Genomic DNA, 26,205 nt, shown 5'->3' with positions numbered 1-26,205 from the left:
TAGGCAAAACTGCCTTTGTGATTTGTTTTGCTCATTCTGCTGAATAAAGTTACAAGTGGATCAATCAAACAGTGAACTGCTTGTTTCAGAAGACAGGATGGCAAATGGTATTGCTGGTTTCCAGAGCTTTCTGGATTGTAAGATCTTTATCATGTCCAACACTAGTGACTCTTACTAGTCAGAACAATAAATGAGAAGCAAAACACCTTATTCACAGTCTGATAAGAGTTGGACTTCCGACTCATCTGGTCTCAGAGTATAAAAGAGCTAATTTGACTGTTGGGCTGATTTCAGACTGACTTAGATGAAACTATAAGACTTACTGATGTAAAAGCCTAAGCCTAACATAGACAATTTTATGCAGCCCCCCCCCCCACACACACACACACACCTGCTGGATAAAAAATAATTACACAAAAAACTCCATACACATTTTTTTATAGTTCTAAATAGTAATAAATCATTATTATTGGTAAATAATAGCGTTAAAGGGGACCCGTCGCCCCCAAAAAAACCTTCAAAATCCTATTTCATCATGTTAATCAATTAAAATGAACTTTAATTACACTGTATAAATTTTTTGAATCTTGTTTCCATCAGTCTGGGAATTCATAATTATAGCAAGCAGACAGGAGCCATTTTGTGGACACTGTTATTAAGGCAAGCCTTGTATCATCTCAGAATCTTGTTTGTGCACCAAAATGGGGGACCTGATGGCCATCCCCATGCCCTGGCTACACAATTAAATGGTGAAGAGAACGGGGGAATGTGGGGAGAGCTGTGACATCTAGGAAGTGCTGAATAGAAAGTGAAAGTAATTCCCTGTCCTGCCTCTAGGCCTAAGGCTAGAGGAGGGGGAGACCATATTTGATTGACAGCTGAGATTTTTAAATGAGTTACAGCTATGAACGAATTTGGATTTCATGTTTAATTTGAAAAGGACTTTTATTATACAGCTTTTTGTGTCTGGGTGACAGGTCCACTTTAAGTCCGGCAGATATGGTTGCATTTGCAGAATATTTGTTTTAGGAAAAACTGTACCCAATAGACCATTGTCAAGGTTACATATTAGGTGGACATTGTACCATATAAACATCACCACCCAGCGATGGAGCCACTGTGTTGTCATGGTAGCTGTCATATAGGCAACGTGGGCATTTGGATATACAATAATAATTTGTCTCGTTCTTTGAGTTAAAAATCCGTGCCTGTAGTGTGTGCAAGATAAAAATGTGCGCTGCTCTAAACAATAAAAGTGTTAAATTGGGATCATCTTTTTCAGAAGGAAAATGATTTTGTTCACAAAATCACACTTCATTAAGTTATGGATTGTTCTGAAGAGTAAGTAAACGCTTTTTGATCTGCAGCACTCAAAAGGTCCTATGCCAGATGTCAGTCTGGGTTTCAGTGGGGTCTGTTACAGGGAGAGTTTCTAGAATAGGAAGTGACTGATCGAAAATTGAGTGCATTTTGACTAGGGTTGCTACTTGGTTGGTGTTTCACCAGTCTAGCTGGTAAAATATTATAGATTTACTGGTAATGTACTCGCTGGTAAATTTGTAAACCTTATTTGTTCTGCCCTCCAGCCCATCCCTGATCTGTCCCAATTCCTCCCTTACTCCCCCTCCATCCCGCCTATTACCTTTTTCACAGTAACGTTCCTAGAGGGGGGGCGTGGTGGGCAGCCGGGCCCCGGCCCCCTCCGTACGGCCCACATTTTCCATGGTGCGCGGCCTGCCGGGGGCCCTGAGGGGGTGCGGGCCCTGGCCCGCTCGCATCCCCTGCTCCCCCGGTAGTTCCGCCACTGCTTTTTCATCCAGTCTCTTTGTCAATACTGCCTACGCTTTGGTTGCAGGTGGATTCCATTCCAAGTAAATGATAGGCTGCTCTGTCACGTTGAGGGGAAAATACACTACACATGTCATGGGCATAAATGTTCAAGTATGTGTATATGTATGATTATAGCAGATTCTGCAAACACTGCAGACATTTATGGGCAGATTTATCAAGGTTCGAAGTGAAAATTTTCAATTCGAGTTTTCTATGGCCAAAACTGTCAAATTCTACTAGGGAATTGTTCAAATTTGATTCGAGTTTTTTTAAAAATTCAAATCCGATTTTTGAGATTCATCATATTCGCCAGCTAAAATCTGCCGAATTGCCGTTTTATTCAATGGGAGATGTCCTGGGATGAATTTCTTTCTAAATACAACCAATTATAATTTTTGTACCGTTTGTAAAATAATCAAGTTTATATTCACCATCCCTCTCGCTCTTCATGCAGCAGTTGGGTGTCAGATATTCATTGACAGTTAGATCCAATATATCTTATAGGGGGGCTTCCTTTCCTAGCAGATGTATTAGAGCTCATTCAAATAACTGATTCCAGTACAAACAAAATCTAACAAACTGCCTCTTGCACAAATTCTGCATGTAGAGAGAGACATGATTTCTGGTGATTTTAATAGAATGAGATCTAATATATATTGTAGGCAAAAGGATCTCCCCTATAAGATATATTAGATCATTCATCTGACACTCAACTCCTGAATGAAGAGAGAATGAAGAGAAACAGATGCTGAGAGAGGAATAGTGAAGATAAACTTGATTATTTCAGAAACAATGCAGAATTTTAATTGATTGTATTTAGAAAGTTTCTTACTTCAGTATGAGGAAACGTATATTAAACTTTTAATTTTTGCAATAGTTCCCCTTTAATATTAAAAATGGTGGTATTTTACACTATTGCTGCTGTATATTGTCCCACAGTTTATGGCTGATGGTGGGCTCTGTGTCATAAGAGTTTTAAACGCAAGCTGTGAAAGCCAATGTTTGTGAGTACCCGTTTATAAATAGTATGTGTTAAGAGAAATTGGTTTTTCAAATCTTGGGTATAACTGTGATCTTTTTTCTGCCTTGAGGGAAAAAACTCAAAGCAAAAATTTGCAGTTTGGCATGGAATGTCATAATTCCATATTTAATTTCAATAGGATGTGTTTTTTTTTTTTTTTTGAGGTTAACTTATGTTACTGCAGTTTTATATGAAAAATGCTTAGTTGTGGTGCAATGTTTTGCAAATTTTGCAGTGTACCTCTCAGGGGTTTTGATCTATTCAAGGAATTTCCATAAAACAACACATATTTGGTGTCTTTGGGAGGCAAGGGGCTTTCCGAATCGGTTGTATTTTTGCACATATAGTAAAACAGGTTAAAGAAATACCCTAAAGAGATCTGCTAAAATTAAGGAATTGCAAATTGACTGGTGCTTAAAGGCTTAATTGATGCATATTGTAAAGTTGCTTAGAGTTAGGTTTTGTTTCATTATGCAAATACTTTTTTAGGTGGCCCTAATCTCTGGGGAAAGATATTCTGGTGAAAGTCATCAGTGACTTTATTGTATGGTCCCATTCTACAACTATCTATAGTGCTTATATCCCCTTCCCCAAGTGCTCCTTCTCTAGTTGAACTGATTCCAACTTGGCCAGCCTTTCTTCATAACTTCTTATGACTCTCTCTATTTTCTTTTACTTGCCTGTTGAGCTTTGCAGACCAAAACTGAACTGCATATCCTTGATGGAGCCTTACCAGAACTTTGTGAAAAGGAAGCATTTCTCGCTTCTCTTTGTCAATCTTTAGCCATTTTATTGTAGCACAGTATTTTGCTGTTGATAAACTACAGTTGCCACCTGTTCGGTTTTGACATTACAGTTCGAACCACACCCTAGCGTCATAACTCCACCTACTTCAATGTGTCTGCCTCTTACAGTATGTCACCACTGCTCCACCCCAATGCTATCCGCCCCATCCCCTTTTTTGGGTTTAGGTGCCAGCAAAAGTGGCAACCCTATGATAAGCATACAACAAATTTCACATATAGAGGAAGCAGACCCTGCAGTCGTAGGGGAGTCCGGGGAACAGGGGGCCCGGTGAGCAGAGGGGCTCGGACTGTGGGGTCTGCTTCCTCTATAGCTAATTAAAAAAAGCCCCTCCTCCTTAGCCTCTCTCTTTTTTTCTGGGGAAGTCGGGAGTGTGCGGTGGCAAGGAGTGGGTGGGGTGGAGGCGGGACAGGAAATGGGCCAGAGGATTGGGATCGGAGTGCGACAGGCCCCCATGCAAAAAAATCCCATCCTCCCGCCCATTTCCTGTCCTGCCTCCACCCACTCCTCGCCACCGCGCACTCCCGCCTGACTTGCGTCCCCCTTCTTCGCCGCAGCTAAGGAGAAGACTTTCTCCTCATTTAACACTGTTCTTTTGTGGTCCCGCCAATGTATAATGCATAATACATTTTCCTAAGTTTACATTTTCCCAGGACTTTACACTATTCTTTCTGGTCCCCTAAAAAAAACTAAAATGGGCATTCTACTGTATATAGAAATGCCCTGCTGTGCAAACACCTGACAATATGAAGCTGAATCAAGTATATGCATGAGGTCCAATTTAGAGGTTGATACCAGTGAGTCAACCAGCATGGATATCCTATTCTATTAAATGGCTGGTGATATTTTCAATCAAAATTTAAATTTTTAAAGGCTATGTTCAACATTGGACAAATGCAGAGCTGTCAACGTTAGTAAACAAGGATTTCGCTAGTACAATAATAGAAATGAAAAATAATACCAGATTTTGATCTTATTTATAAGGATATTTGTTTATTCCCCTCAATTCATTTTCTTTAATTATTGATAATTTATTTCATTCTTCAACCATTTTTATTTTCTATAAAGCCCTTTAAATGGTTTCTATAAGCAGTTTACCATCAAACTAAACCGCACAATGGAAAGATCCCGTAAGCACATATTATTCTGTCTGCTCTCTTTTACATAAGTTGACACAAAAGCCAATGTTTTCATTTACTTTAAACGTGTAGGTATTAAGAAATTTCTTGATACCATGGAAACAATATTTGTGTCATATACATTATTCATCGGTTCCTATGGAAACCCAAGTGATAAGTGGTCAGTTGCTTTTAGGCTTAGTGGAGCTGTACATATCAAATTCATATAAGAGAAAAGCAGGCTCTTTTTTTTTTTTATGAGGGCCCTTAAATTGAATTTCAGGTATACCTGCTGTTAGTTTTACATTATTAAGGGGGTTATTTATCAGAATCTGCAAATTTCTCAGAATTTTCGGAAAACTACCCCGACCAAATCCTCACTGATTTTTTTTTTTTCCCGGAAACTTCTTGTTTGGGGAAAAATTTGTGAAAAAAAAACGTAATACCGTGAATTTTTTTGATTTGACGCCGAATACCGCAACTTTTTGAATTTGATGCTTGAAAACCAAGACTTTTTTGGAAACCCAGCACAAATCCGTAAATCTTCTGGGCATCTGCCATTGACTTGACATGAACTCGGCAGGTCAGAGTTGGAGTACTTTTTTATTTGGACTTTTAACATCATCAGGGTTTATTAAATCACGAAAAATTGTAGGTTTTTTTCTACAAAAAAGTTTTTCCCCATTAAAGGAGTTTTCAACACTAAACTTAAAAAAACCCTACCCTACATAGACCACCCTCCCTCCTTTCCCAGCCTAAGTGTTACCCCGTGCGAATGCCCCTGACATTTTACATACCCCTCGGTGCAGATTAAGGCATCCGAGTTTATGGGCGCCATCTTCTTCTCTACGGAATGAGACCGGCATGTTGATGCATGCGCAGTTGGAGCAATTTTCTGATTTGCGACAACTGCCCATGTGCCGAAACTCACAAAAATTGCTGAAGCACCGTCTCATTCCGAAGATTACCGAAGCGGCTGAAGATGGCGCCCTTGAACTCCGATGCCTGAATCTACACGAGGGGTAAGTAAAACGTTTGGGACATTTGCCTGGGGTAAAACTTAGGGAGCAGATTTCCTAAAGGGCTAAGTGACTAACGCTAGCAAAAATTCGCCAGCGTCCCATCGAACTTCCCCCGATTTCCTAACAGGCGCGGTCGACACTTCGCAAGCGAAGGAGATAGACGTTAGCATTGCTTCCCACTCTAAAGGCAGGCGAATTTTCGACCTGGCGAATGGACGTAACTTCGCAAATTCACTAAGATACGGATTTTACTGAACGTTACCTCATTCGCCAGCTCAGCCCAGGCAAAGTTCACTGGAGTGCATAGGACTTCCTCAATTTTTAGTGCAAAATTTTTCTAAGTCCCAAAAAACGCTGGCGTCTTTAATAGCCTGCAAAAGTCCTTAAAAATTTTTTTTGGGCAACTGGGTTCCCCCAGAATTTTCCAACATATGGCACATAAACTATACAGTGGGCTCATGTGTAGGACATTATAACAACTATATTTTATTTATTAAGCTTCCCTGGGCTTGTGTAATGTAATGTATTTGCTGCAACATATACGGCCATGTGACCTTATCATTTCTGCCATATGCAAATTGGGCAACGCTAGCACATTTTTGCTTTGATTGCTGAAGTAGCGCTAGTGAAAATTTGCCAGAGTTTGGCGTCCCGGACAAAACATTGCACTTTAGGGAATTGGCATTGTCCTAGTGAATTTACACCCGGCGAAGTGATGGCTGCAAAGCTGTCGCTGGCTAATTTTCGCCACTTAGGGAATTTGCCCCATAGGCTGGGGAGAGAAGGGAGGGAAGTCTATGTAGGGTAGGGGTTTTTTAAGTTTAGGGTTGCATTCTCCTTTAAAGGACAAGGAAAGGCAAAAAAATTTAATCCAATTTTTACTTTCTTTAATGAAAAAGAAACCTATCTCCAATATACTTTAATTAAAAAAATGTGTACCGTTTTTTATAAGAAACCTGACTGTATGCAGTGAAATTCTCGCTTCATTCACTGCTGTGGATAGGAATTGTCAGATGGTCCCTAACTGCTGAGCAGGGAAACAATCATACTTATGAACAGCAGGGGGAGCCCCCGCCTTACTTCCCAGCCATGCAGAACTCAAGCAGTTTTTCATTATGACGATCCCTAAGCAGCCCAGACCACACTGAGCATGTGCAGGGTCAGGGTCAGGCAAAGATGTTTAACAAAGTTACAAGATGACAGCCCCCTGTGGCCAAATTTGTAAGCATAAATCATTTGTTTGATTAGGCTTGTGGTGTAGTAAGACAAATACAAGATTCCTCTGCACTCAACCCATTATCAATATATTTAAGACAGAGACATTTTGTGCATACTGCTACTGAAAAATGCCTTACCCTTTAAACAAAACAGGGATTGTTTGTCCATATATTGCAATATATTTAAGCTGGCCAACTACGTCAAAGTCATCCCATATCTGGCCAGTCCTATGCTCAATTTTCATTTGATTCATTAAGAATTCTATGGTTTCATTATACATTTTATAAAAGGGACGAATACGTTTTACCTGCAACTTACTAGCTGCTTTCAAAGTAAAACTCCCAAACTTGGCTGCCCTTTTATTAGACACCAGTGGGATCAACTGACTATAGTTGGAGGGGGTGGGAGCTACAACATGGAGCTGGTCACTGCTCTTGTAGAACTATAACAAACAAGGGAAAGTTGTGCTCACCACTAGTTTTTAAAATCATTAGGCGGGGGTGCAATGAGGGTTTGACCACAAAATACATATAGACAAATACAAGATTCCTCTGCACTCAACCCATTATCAATATATTTAAGACAGAGACATTTTGTGCATACTGCTACTGAAAAATGCCTTACCCTTTAAACAAAACAGGGATTGTTTGTCCATATATTGTATATATTGTATTTGTCTATATGTATTTTGTGGTCAAACCCTCATTGCACCCCCGCCTAATGATTTTAAAAACTAGTGGTGAGCACAACTTTCCCTTGTTTGTTATAGTTCTACAAGAGCAGTGACCAGCTCCATGTTGTAGCTCCCACCCCCTCCAACTATAGTCAGGTGATCCCACTGGTGTCTAATAAAAGGGCAGCCAAGTTTGGGAGTTTTACTTTGAAAGCAGCTAGTAAGTTGCAGGTAAAACGTATTCGTCCCTTTTATAAAATGTATAATTAAACCATAGAATTCTTAATGAATCAAATGAAAATTGAGCATAGGACTGGCCAGATATGGGATGACTTTGACGTAGTTGGCCAGCTTAAATATATTGCAATATATGGACAAACAATCCCTGATTTGTTTAAAGGGTAAGGCATTTTTCAGTAGCAGTATGCACAAAATGTCTCTGTCTTAAATATATTGATAATGGGTTGAGTGCAGAGGAATCTTGTATTTGACTATATGTATTTTGTGGTCAAACCCTCATTGCACCCCCGCCTAATGATTTTAAAAACTAGTGGTGAGCACAACTTTCCCTTGTTTGTGGTGTAGTAAGTTCATGTTTATATTTAGTATACAAAATACAGCATTTCTAGCCTTATTCTATTTTAGACTTTCCTTGTCCTTTAAAAGGCCAATGAGAAAAAAAATCTGACTTCAATAAATAACCACCGAAGAGTTGCGACAAAGACGTCCAATTTCTGCATTTGGCTTTTGCAGAGGATACAAGGAAAGTTGTCTGCATCATCAGAGAAACGACGGAGAAATATGAGCTCACCGTTTGCTAAAAACTCATTTTTCTGACCATATGCCGATATATTCTCTATCTACGGTATATAAATCGCGCACAAAGAGATACGTGTATTTAAAAGATTTCATTTTCAGAAAAATGATCAAAGCTCTCCAATGGACATGAACAACCACCAAATGTAACACAGTGAATCTTTTTAAGACGTTGGGTAGTTAAGTGCTCACAAAGCAAATACATGTAACTGTTCATTTACAAGGGTGGGGGAGGGGTAAGCAGTGTGAAGCACAACAGAATATACCACAGAAAAGAGATCTGGGGGGGGGGGGGAGCGACCGATACATAGATTTAAAGATAAGAGATAGGAATGTCTTTATTTTTCTTTTCTAAAAGGACAGATTCCTCGTTCATTCTAAATAATTCTTATTATTATTATTATTATTATTAATAACAACCTTTAGTTATATAGCACTGATCTATACTGCAGTGCTTTACACAGGTTAAATAAACCTCTACATTCCTGAGTGCTTTGGTATACACACAGTATAATTGTATTTACTTTGCTCACAGAAATCACATTTTAGCTACAGGTTTTTTTTTTTTTCTTCTAAAAATAATGTTATTTGTGTCTTGTGTTGGTACCTACTGAAGATGTCCTATAATATTGGCATTAAAGGTGAAGTAAACCTGCTATGCATTCCCTATTGTGAAGCATGTGCAGGTTAAGTCTCAGTCACTACCTTACTTGTATATACAGTGATCACGCTTCTCCTCCGTTTCTCCCTTGTAGCTGCCATTTTTAAAAATGTAAGACCTCATAAGTAGTCCCCAGTGTTGATCTGAGTAAGGCTGTTGGTAGGGTAAACACCCTTCAGTACAGAGGGGAACCAGAGGATGGGAGGGGGGAATGAGAAACTATGCTGATCATTTACAGGGGAAATGTCCCCACCCCCAAGAAAGCATACCTCCCAATATTTCAAAAATAGAAAGAGGGAGAAAAAGATTTGCCGCGCGGAACATGATGGAATTTTAAGACCATGCCCGTTTTATGGCTGCACTCCCTAATTACCATGTACATTTTACAAAATTTGCCAGTTTATGAAAGTTTGAACGCATTTCTGTGGTTATGTATCATTACAGTTTTGCTAATGAAGGTGAATTGCCCTTTAAGCTGCAAGTCTCAGTTTCCCCAAGAGACCTGCTTAACTTTAAGGGGACCCGTCGCCCCCCAAAAAAATTGCAAATCCTATTTTATCACGTTGGTCAAGAAAAATAACTTTAATTACAGTGTATAAATTATTTGAATTTTCAGTATAGGAACTCATAATTATAGCAAGCAGACAGGAGCCATTTTGTGGACACTGTTATTAAGGCAAGACTTGTATCATCTCAGAATCTTGTTTGTGCACCAGAATGGGGGACCTGATGTCCATCCCCATGCCCTGGCTACACAATTAACGGTAAAGAGAATGTGGGGAGAGCAGTGACATCTAGGAAGTGCTGAATGAAAGGAAAAGTAACGTCCTGCCCCGCCTCTTTACCTAAGGCATAGAGGAGGGGCAGTAAATATTTGATTGACAGCTGAAATTTTTAAATGAGTTTACGACAGCTATGAATGATTTTAATAAAAAATAAAATTTGGATTTCATGTATAATTTGAAAAGGACTTTTAGTATACATGTTTATGTCTGGGTGACCGGTCCACTTTAAATAGTTACAATTGTTTCTTTGCTTATCTTAGATTGTTACAAAGTGCACTGACACGTATTCTGGGCCAAAAGCCTCTTATTTAATTAAGTTTTAGAAACTTTGTATCTTTTTCTGGCAGTTCATAGCAGGAGATCAAAGAGAATATCGGGACATTTCAGTAACAACCCGGGACTGCTGTTGAGCTGACAGTTGGGAAGTATGGGAAAGGGTATTCATGCTTCCAAGGCATAGCAAAAGTATTTATCTATAAAATCATACAGAGCCCAGCAGAAAAGCACATCATGTAATGAAAAGCAAATATAAAAAGTGTGTGTGTGTCAAGGTAGTGAAAATTGCATGTTCTAACAAAAGGCTTACACTTTATTCATATCTTCCCCAAGGTCAGGGGACCACAAATCCAATCTCATTTGTCATTATGCATTTCAATGGAGGTGCTCCTTTTCATACTGATGCAACTTACTAAATGTTTTTCATGAGTCCTTGAAGCCATAGCACCCAGCCTGAATATCACAAGCACAGAGTTATATAATTGGTCAAACCTCGTGTTCTGTGCTTGCAGATATATAGCCATTTTAGAGCATTCAGATTAATCTTGGGGAGAGGGCTTTTAAGATCACCGTATGGCTGCTAAAAGATTAGACTAGGAATGAGGAACTTCATGCAAAGTACTTTCTGTACCTGTTGAAAGCAAATGCAACTTGACTTGTATTGCTTGGAAAAAATATACAGGCCAATGCTAGAGGGCAGTTTTATCAAGGGTCGAATTAAATTTTATAGTGAAAAACTGTCAAATTTGACTAGGGCGTTATTCCAATTAGATTTGAGTTTTTTTAAAAATTTGAATTCGATTTTCGAGATTTATCAAACTCTGGCCATTTAAGAACTCAAATTTGACTATTCGCCACCTAAAACCTGCCGAATTGCTGTTTAAGTCAATGGGAGACGTCCAGGGATCAATTTGGAGCTGTTCAAGTTTTTTCAAATCGAATTCAATTCGAGTTTTCAGGTCGATTTTAATTCGATTTTTTAATAAATTTCGATCGGTCAAACTTCGAATTTATGGGAGTTTTTAAAAACTCACAAGAATTTTTGACCTTTGATAAATGTGCCTCTAGATATCTACTTGGCATCCTTTATTCCGTTTGTACCTTTAAGTGTAATTTACTTAATTTTGTTTACAAGATTTGTGATTCAGTATTTTGTAAGAATTAGTCTTCTGTAGAATGCATGCCCTGTACATTCCATCTTGCAGAAATAACTTAGTTATGATAATATTACTTTGAATCCGATAGATCTGGTTGAAAGAAATGTCCTATTAAAGGAGCCCTATATCTAAAGCACATATTTGCTATGTTTGATAATTGGTAATTTTTCTGGGTAAAAAACTGGCTAAATAGTAAAATTGTTTTCTAGATAATAAGAAATGTAATGTATAAAGGCTGGAGTGACTGGAAGTCTAACACAATAGCCAGAACACTACTTCCTGCTTTGCAGCTCTCTTGGTTTCCACTGATTGGTTACCAGGCAGTAACCAATCAGAGACTTGAGGGGGGACCACGTGGGTCATAACTGTTGCTTTTGAATCTGAGCTGCATGCTAAGGATCAATTGCAAACTTACTGAATAATTATGTCCCATGTGGGCCCCCTTAAAGGGGACCTGTCACCCAGACATAAAAAGTTGTATAATAAAAGTGCTTTTCAGATTAAACATGAAATCCATATTCTTTTTTTTATTAAAGCATTCATAGCTGTTGTAAACTCATTTAAGAATCTCAGCTGTCAATCAAATATTGGCTGCCCCTCCTCTTACTCTGACTAACTCAGAGTTAGAGAGCTGAAAAGCATTAAGTAGTGTTCTGGCTATTATGTTACACACCCAGTCACTCCAGCCTTTATACATTACTTTTTTTGCTAACTATTTTAGGAAATTTTTTTTTTCTTTTGCACAGCCTATTTACCCAGTTTTTATTTTTACACTGAACTGTTCCTTTAAAGAGGATGTCTGCCTAAATTGGTTCCCTATGTATAGCTAGGAAGTAGGTTATGTACCTGTGCAAATGATCTATATATTTTGTAGTTTTTTTTAAATGTGTTTTTAATTATTTGTGTTTTGGTAGATTGATTTACTGTTATTGATTTTTTTTTTTTTTTTTTTTTTTTAATTTTAGCTCAAACGTTTGCCTTGACAGGACGGTAGAGAAATGCGTATTGTCCTTGAACGTTTCAATGAAATAGTCCTCTTTTGCGCTTCTATTTTGCACAGAGATGTTGTAGAAGCGTAAGAGCAACATGGTATTACTGGATTGGTTGTGGTATTACTGGCATAATTTGATTTAAAGGAACAGTAACAAAAATGTAAGTGTATTTAAGTAATGGCCTGCACTGGTAAAGCTGGTGTGTTTGCTTCAGAAAGATTATTATAGTTTATATAAAAAAGCTGCTGTGTAGCCACCAGGGCAGGCATTCAAGCACAAGACAAATAGTAGATAACAGATAAGCTATGGGCTTATCTTTTATCAGCTGTGTATCCTGTGCCTTTTCTGCTTTTTCATCTTTGAATGGCTGCCCCCATAGCTACCCAGCAGCTTGATTATATAAACTATAATAATCTTTCTGAAGCACCAGTTTTAAAAGAAAGTGCAGGCCAACAGTGCATTATATTTTATATTAAATGAATATACTTAAATTTGTTGGTGTTACTGTTCCTTTAAATAAGATTTTTAGTGAATAATAACTTAATCATATCAGAAAATATGTAAAAGAAGTGTGATTTCAGTTCTTTATCCATTCCCGTGGTGCTGGGCACACAATCTAAAAAATGTGAAATGCCTGACTTCTGCAATTATTATTTACTCTCTATATTTTTTTATATTCTATGGCATTACATTTTTAGCTGTCCACACACAGCATGGCTTTGTGTAATTTCTGATTTGGTCATGTGACCAAGGTCCGCTGGTGAATGCATGTTTAAAGCAAAAAGTGGAACTATCGCAGCAATGTTTATTGCCAAAAAAAAAAAAAAAACAATGGCCTGCTTCCTACTCCAGGAGGTTTCTATGGGGTAGGGGGTGGCTTCTTTGCTTAATCTGTGTGTGACACCTTTAGGTTTAGCTTTTTGTAAAAAGAATGCAAAGGTCTAATACAGCTGGTCCGTTAAAGGGGTTGTTCACCTTTAAATTAACTTTTAGTACGATGTAGAGAGTGATATTATGAAACAATTTGCAATTGGTTTTCATTTTTTATTATTTGTATTTTTTAGTTATTTAGCTTTTTATTTAGCACCTCTTCAGCTTGCCATTTTAGCAAGGGCCCAAATTACTAGCGGCACCTAATCCACTATTTTGGATTCAGCCAAACCCCCGAATCCTTCGTGAAAGATTAGAACGAAAACTGAACTGAATCCTAATTTGCATATGAAAATTAGGGGGGGAAGGGGAAAACATTTTTTTTTACTTCCTTGTTTTGTGACAAAAAGTCACACAACTCATCTGTTTTGAAATCCAAATTCCTGTGTCTTTCACCCAGTCTCTCACATACGGGATGTTTTTAACACTTCCTAAACATAAATTTAAAATCATTATTTATGCTGAATATTACGTATACTTACAAATGTTTTAATGTGACAGTTGATTGGTGTGAATATGCTACTTACAGTTTACGATAAATACTCAACACTTGCTGATACACAGGTATGATGATACACCGGTATGATGATACACAGTTATAAGGCTACAAGTGAAATTGTTGAGCTAAGTGTAACACAGAGTCCCTGTTTTTGACTGTTTATTCAGAGAAATGTAATGCTGTATGGGGTACTTGGCTTGAACTGCAAAATGTCTAATGTTTTAACATTAGTGATGAGACAATTTTTCCCGTTTTCTCCCGAAAAATAAGCAGGAAAATCGTGAAATCAGAAAGTTTCACGAACAATCATGAAATTCAGATGTTTTCACGAAAAAAAACCATGAAAATCTGTCATTTTTGCAAAAAATCTTAAAAATTGGAATTGATGCCCACGTCCAAGCTGATGCTGGCGTTAAAGTCAATGGGTGTCCGAATAGTTTTTGCGGGAGATTCGCAAATTTATTTGCCAGTGGCGAAGCGAGGAAATTTGCCACAAATTCGTGCCAGGCAAATTTATTCGCCCATTACTAGGAATAGTTCAGTGTGAAAATAAAAACTGTGTAAATAGATAGGCTGTGCAAAATAAAAAATGTTTCTAATATAGTTAATTAGCCAAAAATGTAATGTATAAAGGCTGGAGTGACTGGATGTCTAACAGAACAGAACACTACTTCACTACTTCAGATCCAGGGACTAGTCCGATTGTCATTTTGGAGTCAGGAAGGAATTTTTCCCCCTCTAAGGCAAATTGGAGAGGCTTCAGATGGGTTTTTTGCCTTCCTCTGGATCAACTGGCAGATAGGTAGTTAATAAACAAAAAAAAAGGTTGAACTCGATGGACATGTGTCTTTTTTCAACCTTACTTACTATGTTACTATGTTACTATGTTACTTCCTGCTTTTCAGCTCTCTAACTCTGAGTTAGTCAGTAACTTGAAGGGGGGTCATATGGGACATAACTGTTCAGTGAGTTTGCAATTGATCCTCTGCATTCAGCTCAGATTCAAAAGCAACAGTTATGACCCATGTGGTCCCCCCCTCAAGTCACTGATTGGTTACTGCCTGGTAACCAATCAGTGGAAACCAAGAGAGCTGCAAAGCAGGAAGTAGTGTTCTGGCTATTGTGTTAGACTTCCAGTCACTCCAGTCTTTATACATTACATTTTTGGCTAATTAACTGTATTAGAAACATTTTTTATTTTGCACAGCCTATCTATTTACCCAGTTTTTATTTTTACCCTGAACAATTCATTTAACATCTCCTTTGAATTTTCTAATTTGGTGCATTTGTCTGACTTTTTACTGCTTTCCTCTTTCCTTCCTTTCCCTTGTCTGTCTTTAGTACTATCTTAACTGTTTGTAAATTTTAAAACATGCAAAATAAAATATTTTAAAAAAAACCTCTGATAATTAAATCCTTTTAATCCTTTGTGTTTTATAGGGTTCGAGAGCATTTTAGAAGGGCTGTATGGACCAGGATTACGTAGAGACCTCAGTTTGTTTGATGGTATAACAATATTCATATTCCACATTAATGTGAAGCAGCAAAACTAGGATTGTCTGTGTGTTGATATGTTTTTAATCAGATTTGGTGTCTCATTCAGCTGAATAGTCACTAAGCATAAGCACACCTAATACATCTGGAGGTCATTCACCTGATATGATTTTTAAAACAAAAACAAGGCAAATAATTGACCCTTGTGGCACAAAACTGGGGAGTTAAATAGCTCCCTAATTGCTAAAAAATAAAAATATTCTCCATAGCACCATGGACTTACAAGCCTTATAAGATCTATTGGATCATTGGGACAGATTTATCAAGGTGAATTTTCAAATTGAAAGAATTAGAATTTCGAGCTGTTTTTGTGTACTTCGACTAGGGAATAGTCCAAATTTGATTAGAATTTGCAAAAAAAATTGAATATCAAAATTTCTCACGTACTGTCTCTTTAAAAATTTGACTTCGACCATTCACCATCTAAAACCTGTGGAATTGCTGTTTTAGCCTGTAGGGGACCTCCTAGAACATATTTGGAGTTAATTGGTGGAAAAATCTAAGTATTTTTGGGGAAAAACTGAATCGAATTCAGTCAAATGCGCTATTCCTTTGATTCGAATGATTTGAATTCGGCTGAATACGGACCTATTCGACCCAAAAAAAACTTTGACTTAATTTCAGTTGGTCTTTTTGAATTCGAATTTCGAATTTTTTTTCAATTCGAAATTCGACCCTTGATAAATATGCCCCTAACTGTCAATAAATATCTGACAGCCAACTGCTGTATGAAGACAGAATGAAGAGAAACAGATGCTGAGAGCAGGATAGTGAAGATGTACTTGATTTTTTTTCAGAAACAGTACAGAATATTTAATTGATTGTATATAGAAAGTTTCTTATTTCAGTATGCTGAAGCTTATATTAAAGGCAGATTTATCAAGGGTCGAATTTCAAATTTGAAGAACTTCGAAATTTGAATTCAAAAAGACCAACCAAAATTATATAAGTTTTTTTTTTCGATTGAAAAGGTCCGTTTTCGAAATTCGAATCGTAAAAATCAAAGTAATAACACATTCGATCAAATTCGATTAGAAATTTTTCCAAAAAAACCCCCTTCGATTTTGCCAAGTCCACCAATTGACTCCAAATAGGTTCTAGGAGGTCCCCCATAGGCTAAAACAGCAATTCAGCAGGTTGTATATGGTGAATGGTCAAAGACAGTTCATGATAAATTTAAAATTTTCAGATTCTAATCAAATGGAGAATACTCACTAGTCGAAGTACACAAAAATTCTCGAAATTAAAATTTTTTAAATTTGAATTTTCACTTCGACATTTGATAAATCTGCCCCTAAATGTTCATTTTTGAAATAGTTCCCTATTAACAGGCAGGGCAGAATGCCATATAGGGGGGGTGCGAGGGGTTTGTGTTTTTAAGTGCCTATCCAACAGTGCCTGTGTTCCCCTACAGAAGTCAAAGAAAATGACAGTTGGAGAGACACTGCCAGTCTAAACCAGATGCACCAAAAATATTATCCATGATCATTCTGCTCGCCCTCCTCCCCTATTTCTAACCTACTCTGGACTCCCTTTACTAAGGATGTTTAATCTCCATTTAGCTGTGTGAAAAACTTGATGTAGATAAGTAGTTTTCCAGCTTATACAAAATAATTATAAAATACTTTTAAAATTTTCTATTGAATAATAATCCTTTTTTTTTTTCAATTCCTTTCAGACTGTGAACCAGAAGAACTGGTTGACTGGTGTGCGGACAATAAATGTTCATTATGTAGCATTCGCAAAGATTCAGTTGGCGTAAGTAATTGTCTGATTGCTTCCAATAAGGATTAATTATATCTTAGTTGGGATCAAGTACAAGCTACTGTTTTATTATTACAGAGAAAAAGGAAATTATTTTTAAACATTTGAATTATTTGATTATAATAGGAGTCTGTGGGAGATGGCAGTTCCGTAATTCTGAGCTTTCTGGATAACTGGTTTCCAGATATCGGATTCCATACCTGTATAATATTTCTATTGCTGTGTTGTTTCTAAACTTGCTTTTTTTTTTTTTTTTTCTTTTTGCACTTTTGCAATTTAACTAATTTTTTTTTTTTTGTTCCTCATATATTTTTGATAATAACAGTTTTCCACTGCTTTTCCACAGCAGTTTGCTGTCCAGGACACTGTTACACTGTTAGGATGATATCACACAGGGCAGTTTGTGGCCAGCAGGATATCTGTGATACCCACGTTCAACAAATCACATTAAATACAGTCACGTCTGGTACAATGAGAATTGCAGTGGGTAAACCACATCTATCAAGCAAAAGTTTCCTTCTGAAGCAATTTTGTGTACTTACCTGACTGGTGCTATTTACCCAAGGTGGATCTCATTGTTTTGGGTGCGAAAGTATTGCAGGTGTTTTGCAACCCCTGGACGCAGTCCCCCCTCCCCATGTACCATCACCTTTAAAGGGGTTGTTCACCTTTAAATGAACTTTTGGGGGCATATTTATCAAGGGTCGAATTTCGAATTTGAAAAACTTTAAAATTCAAAAAGACCAACCGAAAGTTATTTTCAATTCGACCCTTGACAAATCTGCCTCTTAATGTTAAGCAAAATATGATAGCACCCGTATTATTCTAAAGCTGCAAATAAAAAGTTTGCAGTTACCAGTTTGTATCTTAATTTACATAAGGTGTGTAATTCAGTTTTAGCTGCAAGTGTGTTTTTCTTAAAATGTTATATATATCTTTATACAGTGAATAAAGTACCCCCTCTTGTAAAATATAAGGATATTCTAAGTTACCGAGGAGTTTCATGACCATATATATACAGGTCATGGAACTCCAAGTTAACTTCTAATATCCTCATATTTTGCAACTGGGGGTACTTTATTTATTATAATACATAAGTCTCAGTAAGTCATGTGACAGAAATTACATCAGAACTCAGCGTTAATAACTGATGACATCAGAACTCACCGTTTATAAGGATATAATTTACAAGATATTCATGGCTTTTGTGTATTATATATATATTTAATTATCTTTTTTTTTTTCTTTAAGGATTGCACACAATCCGTTGGGTCAGCACAGTCCACTCCAACAGAAGAACTGATATCTCAGGGCCAGTTCAGTGAAGAGACAGTTGATTGCCAAGCAGAAGATTACTTAAATGCACTCTTTCAAAAGAAAGGTAGACATGACCGGTCCTTAAGAAGTGGGCAATATGAAATTCCAGATAAATTCTATATACAGTTATGGGACCTGTTATCCAGAATGCTTGGCACCTGGGGTTTTCTGGATAAGGGCTATTTATGTAATTTAGATCTCCATTAGTGATGACCCGTCAAAATTCACGAAAGGCAAATTTTGAAGCCAACGGCAATTCGCCGGCGTCAAAATTGATACCGGTGACAATTGGCGCGTATTAAAGCCAATGGGCGTCTGCTTAATTGTCGCCGGCGTTGAAACAAAAAAATTTGCAGCAAATTTATTCGCCGGCGGCAAAACACAGAAATTCCCCGCAAATTCGAACCTGCGAATAAATGCGACCATCACTAATCTCCATACCTTAAAGGGGTGGTTCACCTTTGTTAACTTTTAGTATGTTATTGAATTACTAATTCTAAAAAAACTTTTCAATTGGTCCTCATTATTTATTTTTTTATAGTTTTTGATATATTTGCCTTCTTCTTCTGACTCATTCCTTCTTTCAAATGGGGGTCACTGACCCCATCTAAAAAAGGAATGCTCTGTAAGGCTATACATTTATTGTTATCAATACTTTTTATTGCTCCTCTTTCTATTCAGACCCTGTCCTGTTCATGTTCCAGTCTTTTTTTTTTTTCAAATCAATGCATTGTTGGTAGGGCAATTTGGACCCTAGCAACCAGGTTGCTGACATTGCAAACTGGATAGCTGCTGAATAAAAAGCTAAATAACTCAATAACCACAAATAATAAAAAAATAAAACCAACTGTCTCAGAATATCACTCTCCACATCATACTAAAAGTTAATTTAAAGGTGAACAACTCCTTAAAGTCTTCTTATACTTTAAAGGTAATGTAAAAGCAAAAAAAAGCCAATTTTTACTTTCTTTAATGAAAAAGAAACCTATCTCCAATATACTTTAATTAAAAAAATGTTTACTGTTTCTATAAAAAAAAACCTGACCGTATGCAGTGAAATTCCCCCTTCATTTGCTTGCTCTGACTGCTGTGGATAGGAAACTTCAGACGGTCCCTAACTGCTCTGCAGGGAAAGGATCATAATTTCAAACACCAAGGGGAGCCCTTTCCCCACCTTTCCAGAACTCCAGCAGCTTTGTTTGTTTCCCTATAGAGCAACCGGCAATAATAATAAAAAAAAAATGGTTAATAAAATAAAACTGGGATTTTATTTTTGCCTTTACATCCTCTGTTTCCAACTCCAGCTGCAGGGACAAAGATCATAGATTTAAACAGATAAACAGGGATTCTATTTGGAAGATTATTTTGCTGCAGCCACTGGTTCTGCAGAGTTGGAGAAAGTTCGTATTAAACAATACAAAAACTATAAAATCCACATTAGATTACATGACAACACAGGACCCAGTGCAGTCTGAATAATCTGATTATTAATCAGTCTTGCTGTATCGGCTTCTGGCAGATATTATTTGACTTGTGCTGTTTTGATAATTTATGATGATTCCTAAGCAGACCACACTGAGCATGTGCACAGTCTTAGTCTTGCAAAGATGTTTAACAAAGTTACAAGATGGTGACCCCCTGTAGCCAACTGTGAAAGCATAACTTATTTGTTTGATTAGGCTTGTGGTGCAGTAAGTTTATGTTTAGTGTACAAAATACAGCTTTTCTAGCATTACTCTATTTTAGACTTTAGTTTTCCTCTAATTATTTGATTAAAATGGAGTTTATGGGAGATGACCATCCTGTAATTCAGAGCTTTTTTGGATATCAGTTTTCCAGATAACTGATCCTATACCTGTATTATTATTGTTATTATTATTTCATCTGGACAAGGCACTTTCTTTCAAATTCCATTTGTTAAAAACAGTAGAACTCATGGTTCCATTATCTGTGGCTAAGGCGGATGAGTAAAATTTGAGGTGACTTAACACGATAGATGACAGAACTAGTGATGGGTGGACTACACTTTTTCTCTTTTTCTTATTTGTTCCCCCACCTCTTTTTTTCCCCTGCCTCCACGTCAACTCATTTTAAAAAATAATGTTCTTCCACGGGTTTGTATAATTTATTCCACCGAAATAAAATACTTAAAAAAAAAAATACAGCTATGGGACCTGTTATCGAGAATGCTTGGGGTTTGGGGCTTTCTGGGTAATGGATCTTTCCGAAATTTGGATTTTCTTACCATAAGGGGGTTATTTACTAAACTCAGTAACTCACTTAATAAAATCAGACTATTAAAAAATCATGAATTTTTCGCAATTTATTAAACCCCGAGGATGGAAAAGTCAGAATCTGAAAATCCGGCATCTCAGACCTGTCGAGGTTGCATATAAGTCAATGGGAGAAGTCCCATTGATTTTTTGATTTGCGCTGGGTTTTGTGCAGTACCCCGAAAAGTTTCCTGAGTTTTAGGATGAAAAATCCAGAAAAAATTGTGAAAGCGAATTTTCGGGAAAATGTAATAATAAATAAGCATAAAAAACCCGAGCTTTGATCAGATTTGATCTGAGTTTGCAGCAGAAAATGTTGACATAAAATCGGACTTTGATAAATAACCCCCTTAAGTCTACTAGAAAATCATGTAAACATTAAATAACCCCAATAAGGATTAATTATATCTTAGTTGGGATCAAGTACAAGCTACTGTTTTATTATTACAGAGAAAAAGGAAATCAATTTGAAAAAATTTGGATTAATTGGATAAAATGGAGTCTGTGGGTCTTTCTGTAATTTGGAGCGTTCTGAAAAACGGTTTTCCAGATAATGGATCCCATACCTGTACTACTAAGCAGAAATCCAGCACACAGTTCTTATTTTCTTAATCCATGACTGGTGTGTTTTTTTGTTTTTTTTTCCTCATTAGATCTTCCTCAGAACTGTGATCCTAACATTCCACTTGTAGCTCAGGAATTATTGAAAAAAATGATACGTCAGTTTGCAGTTGAATATATTTCAAAAAGCAGCAAGGAGCGTCAGGAAAACGATGAAACCGCTATGGAACGAGCTCCTGCTTGCTGTGACAGTCAGGAAGACCAGGAGGGGCCCCTAGACCTCACTGTTACTCGCTTTCAAGGCCATCATTTTCTGGAAGGTAAGGTCAATTTTAACTTCTGTCGGAATTTGCCATTTTGTAATGCAGCATCTGTTCAGGATTGCATTTGGTTAATTTGTGTTAGATGCATCTAAACTAATCAGATGCAAACTATACATTTTGAGTGTAGAGGTTGCACCATTTTCCGGAGCTAATTGTTGAGCTCATGTTCCTATTCATGCAGGTCATGGTGGAAACCTTGGACTTACCCCTAATGATATTCCACAGTTGCAATTGTGGCAGTCCTAAAATAGCCTTCATTATCTAGCCCTAAGTATCTTTAGGGCTATTTTAGGGAATTTTAGCAGCTATCTGGTAACAATAACAATGTAACCCCAGAAATAAATAAATATATATATAGGAAGACCTGAAGACGGGTCATGTGGCTGAGCCGAAACGTTGAATAAATCACACCAATTTTTTCATGTAAGACCTATGCGTGCTTTTTTTTTTGTTATATATATATATATATACATACATATAATACACAAAAGCCATGAATATCCTGTAAATTATATCCTTATAAACGGTGAGTTCTGATGTCATTTCTGTCACATGACTCACTGAAACTTGTGTATTATAATAAATAAAGTTACCCAGTTGCAAAATATGAGGATATTAGAAGTTACCTCGGAGTTCCGTGACCATGAAAACTCATTGGTAACTTATAATATCCTTATATTTTACAAGAGGGGGTACTTTATTCACTATATATTATATCTTCAGTATCCGCACTCCAACAAAGCAATTTCAGGGGTGCATGGCCAAGTATCAATCATATACTCACAGTTTGGAATAAACCATTCCCAGGCCAGCACTTCCCTTAGTAGACATATATTATTCACAGTCCATGAAAGCACTCACAGCAAACTGTGAGTGCTTTCATGGACTGTGAATAATAAGTATTGATTGGTTAGCACCCAGCAATTGACTATGTGAATGGTGAGTGCCGATTATTTATATATATATATATATTAGGGATGCACCCTGCCCGGCCGAATCCGAATCCTGCTGAAAAAAGCCGAATCCTGGATTCAGTGCATCCCTAATAAATATATATATATAAATATATATATATATATATATATATATATATATATATATATATATATATATATATATATATATATATATATTTGGATCTTCATACCTTAACTCTACTAGAAATTAATATAAACATTAAATAAGCCCAATAGGCTGGTTTTGCTTCCAATAAGGATTAATTATATCTTAGTTTGGATCAAGTACAAGATACTGTTTTATTATTACAGAGAAGAAGGAAATCATTTTGAAAAATTTTGATTATTTTATTATAATGGAGTCTATGGGATTTCCGTAATTCTGAGCATTCTCGATAATGGGTTTCCAGATTATGAATCCCATACCCGTATATTAAAAAAAGACGACCACTTACAAAGTTGCTATGAAGTGACCAGTCTAACTTACTAAAAGTCAATGTAAAGGTGAACCGCCGCTTTACATAATCGCAGCTTTGTATGAAATCTTTGTGTATTGAATTTCTATTTACCACTTTCTTTTGAGTTTTGTTGTTTGTTATACATGCTTAGTTCTGAACAGGCACAATACTTCACTAGAATTTGATTGTACAGAATACTGACACATACCTCGATTTTCCTATCCTTTATAGAAGAGGAAGTGTTGGATCTCTCTATAAATAGGAACAACACGCTGGGAAGCCTGAAAAATAGAAATTCCAAGACTGCGTAAGTGACATTTGAAATGATTCTTTGAAAAACCAAATGCTAAAATAATTGTGTACATGCACTCTTGTTTCTTCCATTTCTCTGCGTTCAAATAATTATTTTCCATAATGTGCGTGATTTTTAATATATTGTAAAAATTGCAATTGTTATTAATTCCTACATAAGGGTGTTGTTATAATTTCTACATAAGGGTTACTAAATTTAGCTATAGCCAAATATATATATATTTTTATCTGACTACAATTGCCATAATACAGAGATGAAGTAAATGTGCTGTGTGTGTTTATGCAAAATTTTTAAGAGGGGTGTACTCTTTTATTACTTGTCGGTAACGTCACGTTTCTACTAACAAAAGCTTAATCTTAAAGGCTTACTAATTTTATAAGATAAAAATAACAGCTTTGCTGTGCAAGCAACTATCACAGGGATTAAAGTAAAGAAAAGTCTTGTAAATAAGCTAAATTCTAATTGTCTTGAATATATTTTGCCTGGGTTACTATTGAAGCCACAAATATGATTGACACCAGTGTTCAAGCTGAAGTGTAACGATATCTAAAACTTCTAACTACCGCCATTGAATAAAAACATTGTAAGAAGCGGTGATGTTACCTAAGCAAGGAGTAATAAAGGAGTGGACCATCCCCTACCATACCTGTGTGCACATCTCATGCATCCGTTGACCATCGTTTCATTCCATTCATCCAGGAGATGGCAGAATGACAGACCCGACTATCTGAAACGAAGTGCCGAATTTGCAGAAGGCTTGCTCTCGAAAGCACTGAAAGATATTCAGTTGGGCACACTGGACATTAATAAAGCTGCCGTACTATATGGCATACCTCAGAAAACTTTAATACTTCACTTGAAAGCCTTAGCTGCAGGCAAGCCTGCATATTTTAAAAGCCCAGCTCAAAACGGTTACGATGGGTATTTATTTAAAAACAACGTGGAAACGTGTGAAGTCTTGCAGAAAGTAGCCTTGTGGGCAAAAGCTCAGGCAGAGCACACAGAAAAAAATAAACTCAAACTACTTGAAACCTCGGAACTGAAACTACCAACAGCTTCCAGTTACCTCCATCAATTAACTCTACAGAGAATGGTTGCTCAGTTTAAAGACAAAAAAGAGAGCTTGCATTCTGAATCCTCAAACCCAACTGTACAGTTAAAAATTCCTCAGGTACGGGTAAATTCTATCCCCAAACCACAGACGGACTGCGCCGGTCTTTTGGATGTTATGTACCAGGTCACTAAAGCCTCCACAGGTTTGGAAGGTTCTTCTCTTCAGAAACTGAAAAACGTACTCCATAAGCAAAATAGGGTTGAATGTTCTAAAAGTAGAACCCACTCAAATGTTGACTCCTACAGTTTGCATGGGGATAGTTCTCCTTTGTGTCTTAATTCAAAGAACGGAACAGGAGACGCATCTTCAGATAATCTTGAAGATGATAAGAAAGATAAACACCCGAGAAAAAAACGTGGCCGATACAGACAATACGATCATGAAATGATGGAAGAAGCTATTGCTATGGTAATGAGCGGTAAAATGAGTGCTTCCAAAGCACAAGGAATATATGGAGTACCTCACAGCACCTTAGAATACAAGGTCAAAGAAAGATCCGGAACACTGAAGAGTCCACCGAAGAAAAAGATTCGCCTGGCCGATACAGATTTATACAACGTCACTAATTCAGGGACTGACAACTCAAGAAATGGCAGCAAGCCAATGTAAATTTCTCATGCATCTTTTTTTGTTGTGTGCATAGTCTTGCACATAACTACTATACACACAACTGAGTGTGACCAAACATGCTCCTCTAAGAAAAAAAAATATACAGTCAACAAAAAAACACATACATGCCTTTTAAAATAGTTAATTCAGGGTTTTCACTGTGGACAGAATTATTTTGTTGCACACTTAATTCTGATACTTTGTACTGAGCAGACCAATTGCAAAACTGGTAAAGTGATGAGCTTATTCAGGGCTTTGGTTCATAGTTAACAAGAAACATTCTCTTGTTTCATTTATAACAAACCGCCATTCCTCAATATTTACAGTTAAATAATGTTTTTATATGAAAAAGAAACCAAGTTTGGATCAGCTTACTGGGAAAGTCCCGAGGAGGAGAAGAGAAAAAAAAAAAGACATTGCTATTGAAGTATTACTGAAAGGCAGCCCAAGAGTGCATCCACCAGTAAAAGCACTGAAGCATCCACCAGTAAAAGCACTGAATATAACCGAATGTAAAAATATTAAAAAAAAATGCAGCATTACAAAAATTTGATATTCCTTTCCAACGAAAATATTATTTTAATTACTTCAGCTAGAAATGGGACACACTAACAAAATAAAGCCAACGTTCCCATAACAATAGGTATAGAAAGTCACTATGGATGTGTCTTTTAAAAGAAACATATAAAATATTAACTGTAAGTTTATAAAATTATTTATGAATTTTTTTTTTTCTTTTTAAATTTCAATTTGAGAATCTTGGAATGCAGGTAAAGCATGTTCATAATGTGCACAAGATAAGCTTATGAATTGTTTGTTTGACCTTTGTTATATGTTCTAATTATTGCATTTTTAGATATCTATATATATCTATATATATATATTTTCAAGGGTTTTCACACTCCTATTGAAGAACCTCAGTGAAACTGTTATGTATTTGCTGCTGTATCATTTTGAAACCTATTCAGTTGGTCACGCTTTCATTTTTATTTTTTTTGTTTTTTGTATGAGTATTTTTTTATTTTTCTTCTTTGCTAATTACCAAATTTATTTGTTTAGGGTCTTAAAGGAGAACTCAACCTCCCCACTAATAAAACCCCCTACCCAGTAACCTACATAGCTCCCCCTCCCTGCTCCCTCATAGGTGATAACACCTATAAG

General features: G+C 36.8%; 1 protein-coding gene across 2 annotated transcripts in view; it reads left to right on the top strand.

Moving 5' to 3' along the window:
* Window positions 1-26,205, top strand: part of lcorl.S (ligand dependent nuclear receptor corepressor like S homeolog) — a 57,199-nt gene that overhangs the window by 12,136 nt on the left and 18,858 nt on the right. The window contains exons 2-7 of one of the 2 annotated variants that reach the window (XM_018243066.2): window positions 15,243-15,308; window positions 17,035-17,114; window positions 18,372-18,501; window positions 21,364-21,591; window positions 23,240-23,315; window positions 24,021-25,566. In XM_018243066.2, the coding sequence (XP_018098555.1) occupies window positions 15,243-15,308; window positions 17,035-17,114; window positions 18,372-18,501; window positions 21,364-21,591; window positions 23,240-23,315; window positions 24,021-25,044 (1,604 nt within the window). In that variant the 3' untranslated portion in view covers window positions 25,045-25,566. Of the gene's footprint in view, window positions 1-15,242; window positions 15,309-17,034; window positions 17,115-18,371; window positions 18,502-21,363; window positions 21,592-23,239; window positions 23,316-24,020; window positions 25,567-26,205 lie in introns of those variants that run through there. The other variant, XM_018243065.2, reaches the window with a different exon arrangement.

The sequence above is a fragment of the Xenopus laevis genome, chromosome 1S (genome assembly GCF_017654675.1).
Source record: "Xenopus laevis strain J_2021 chromosome 1S, Xenopus_laevis_v10.1, whole genome shotgun sequence".
NCBI lineage: Eukaryota > Metazoa > Chordata > Amphibia > Anura > Pipidae > Xenopus > Xenopus laevis.
Note: the sequence above shows the minus strand (reverse complement) of the source record. Positions and strands in the feature narration are given on the sequence as shown.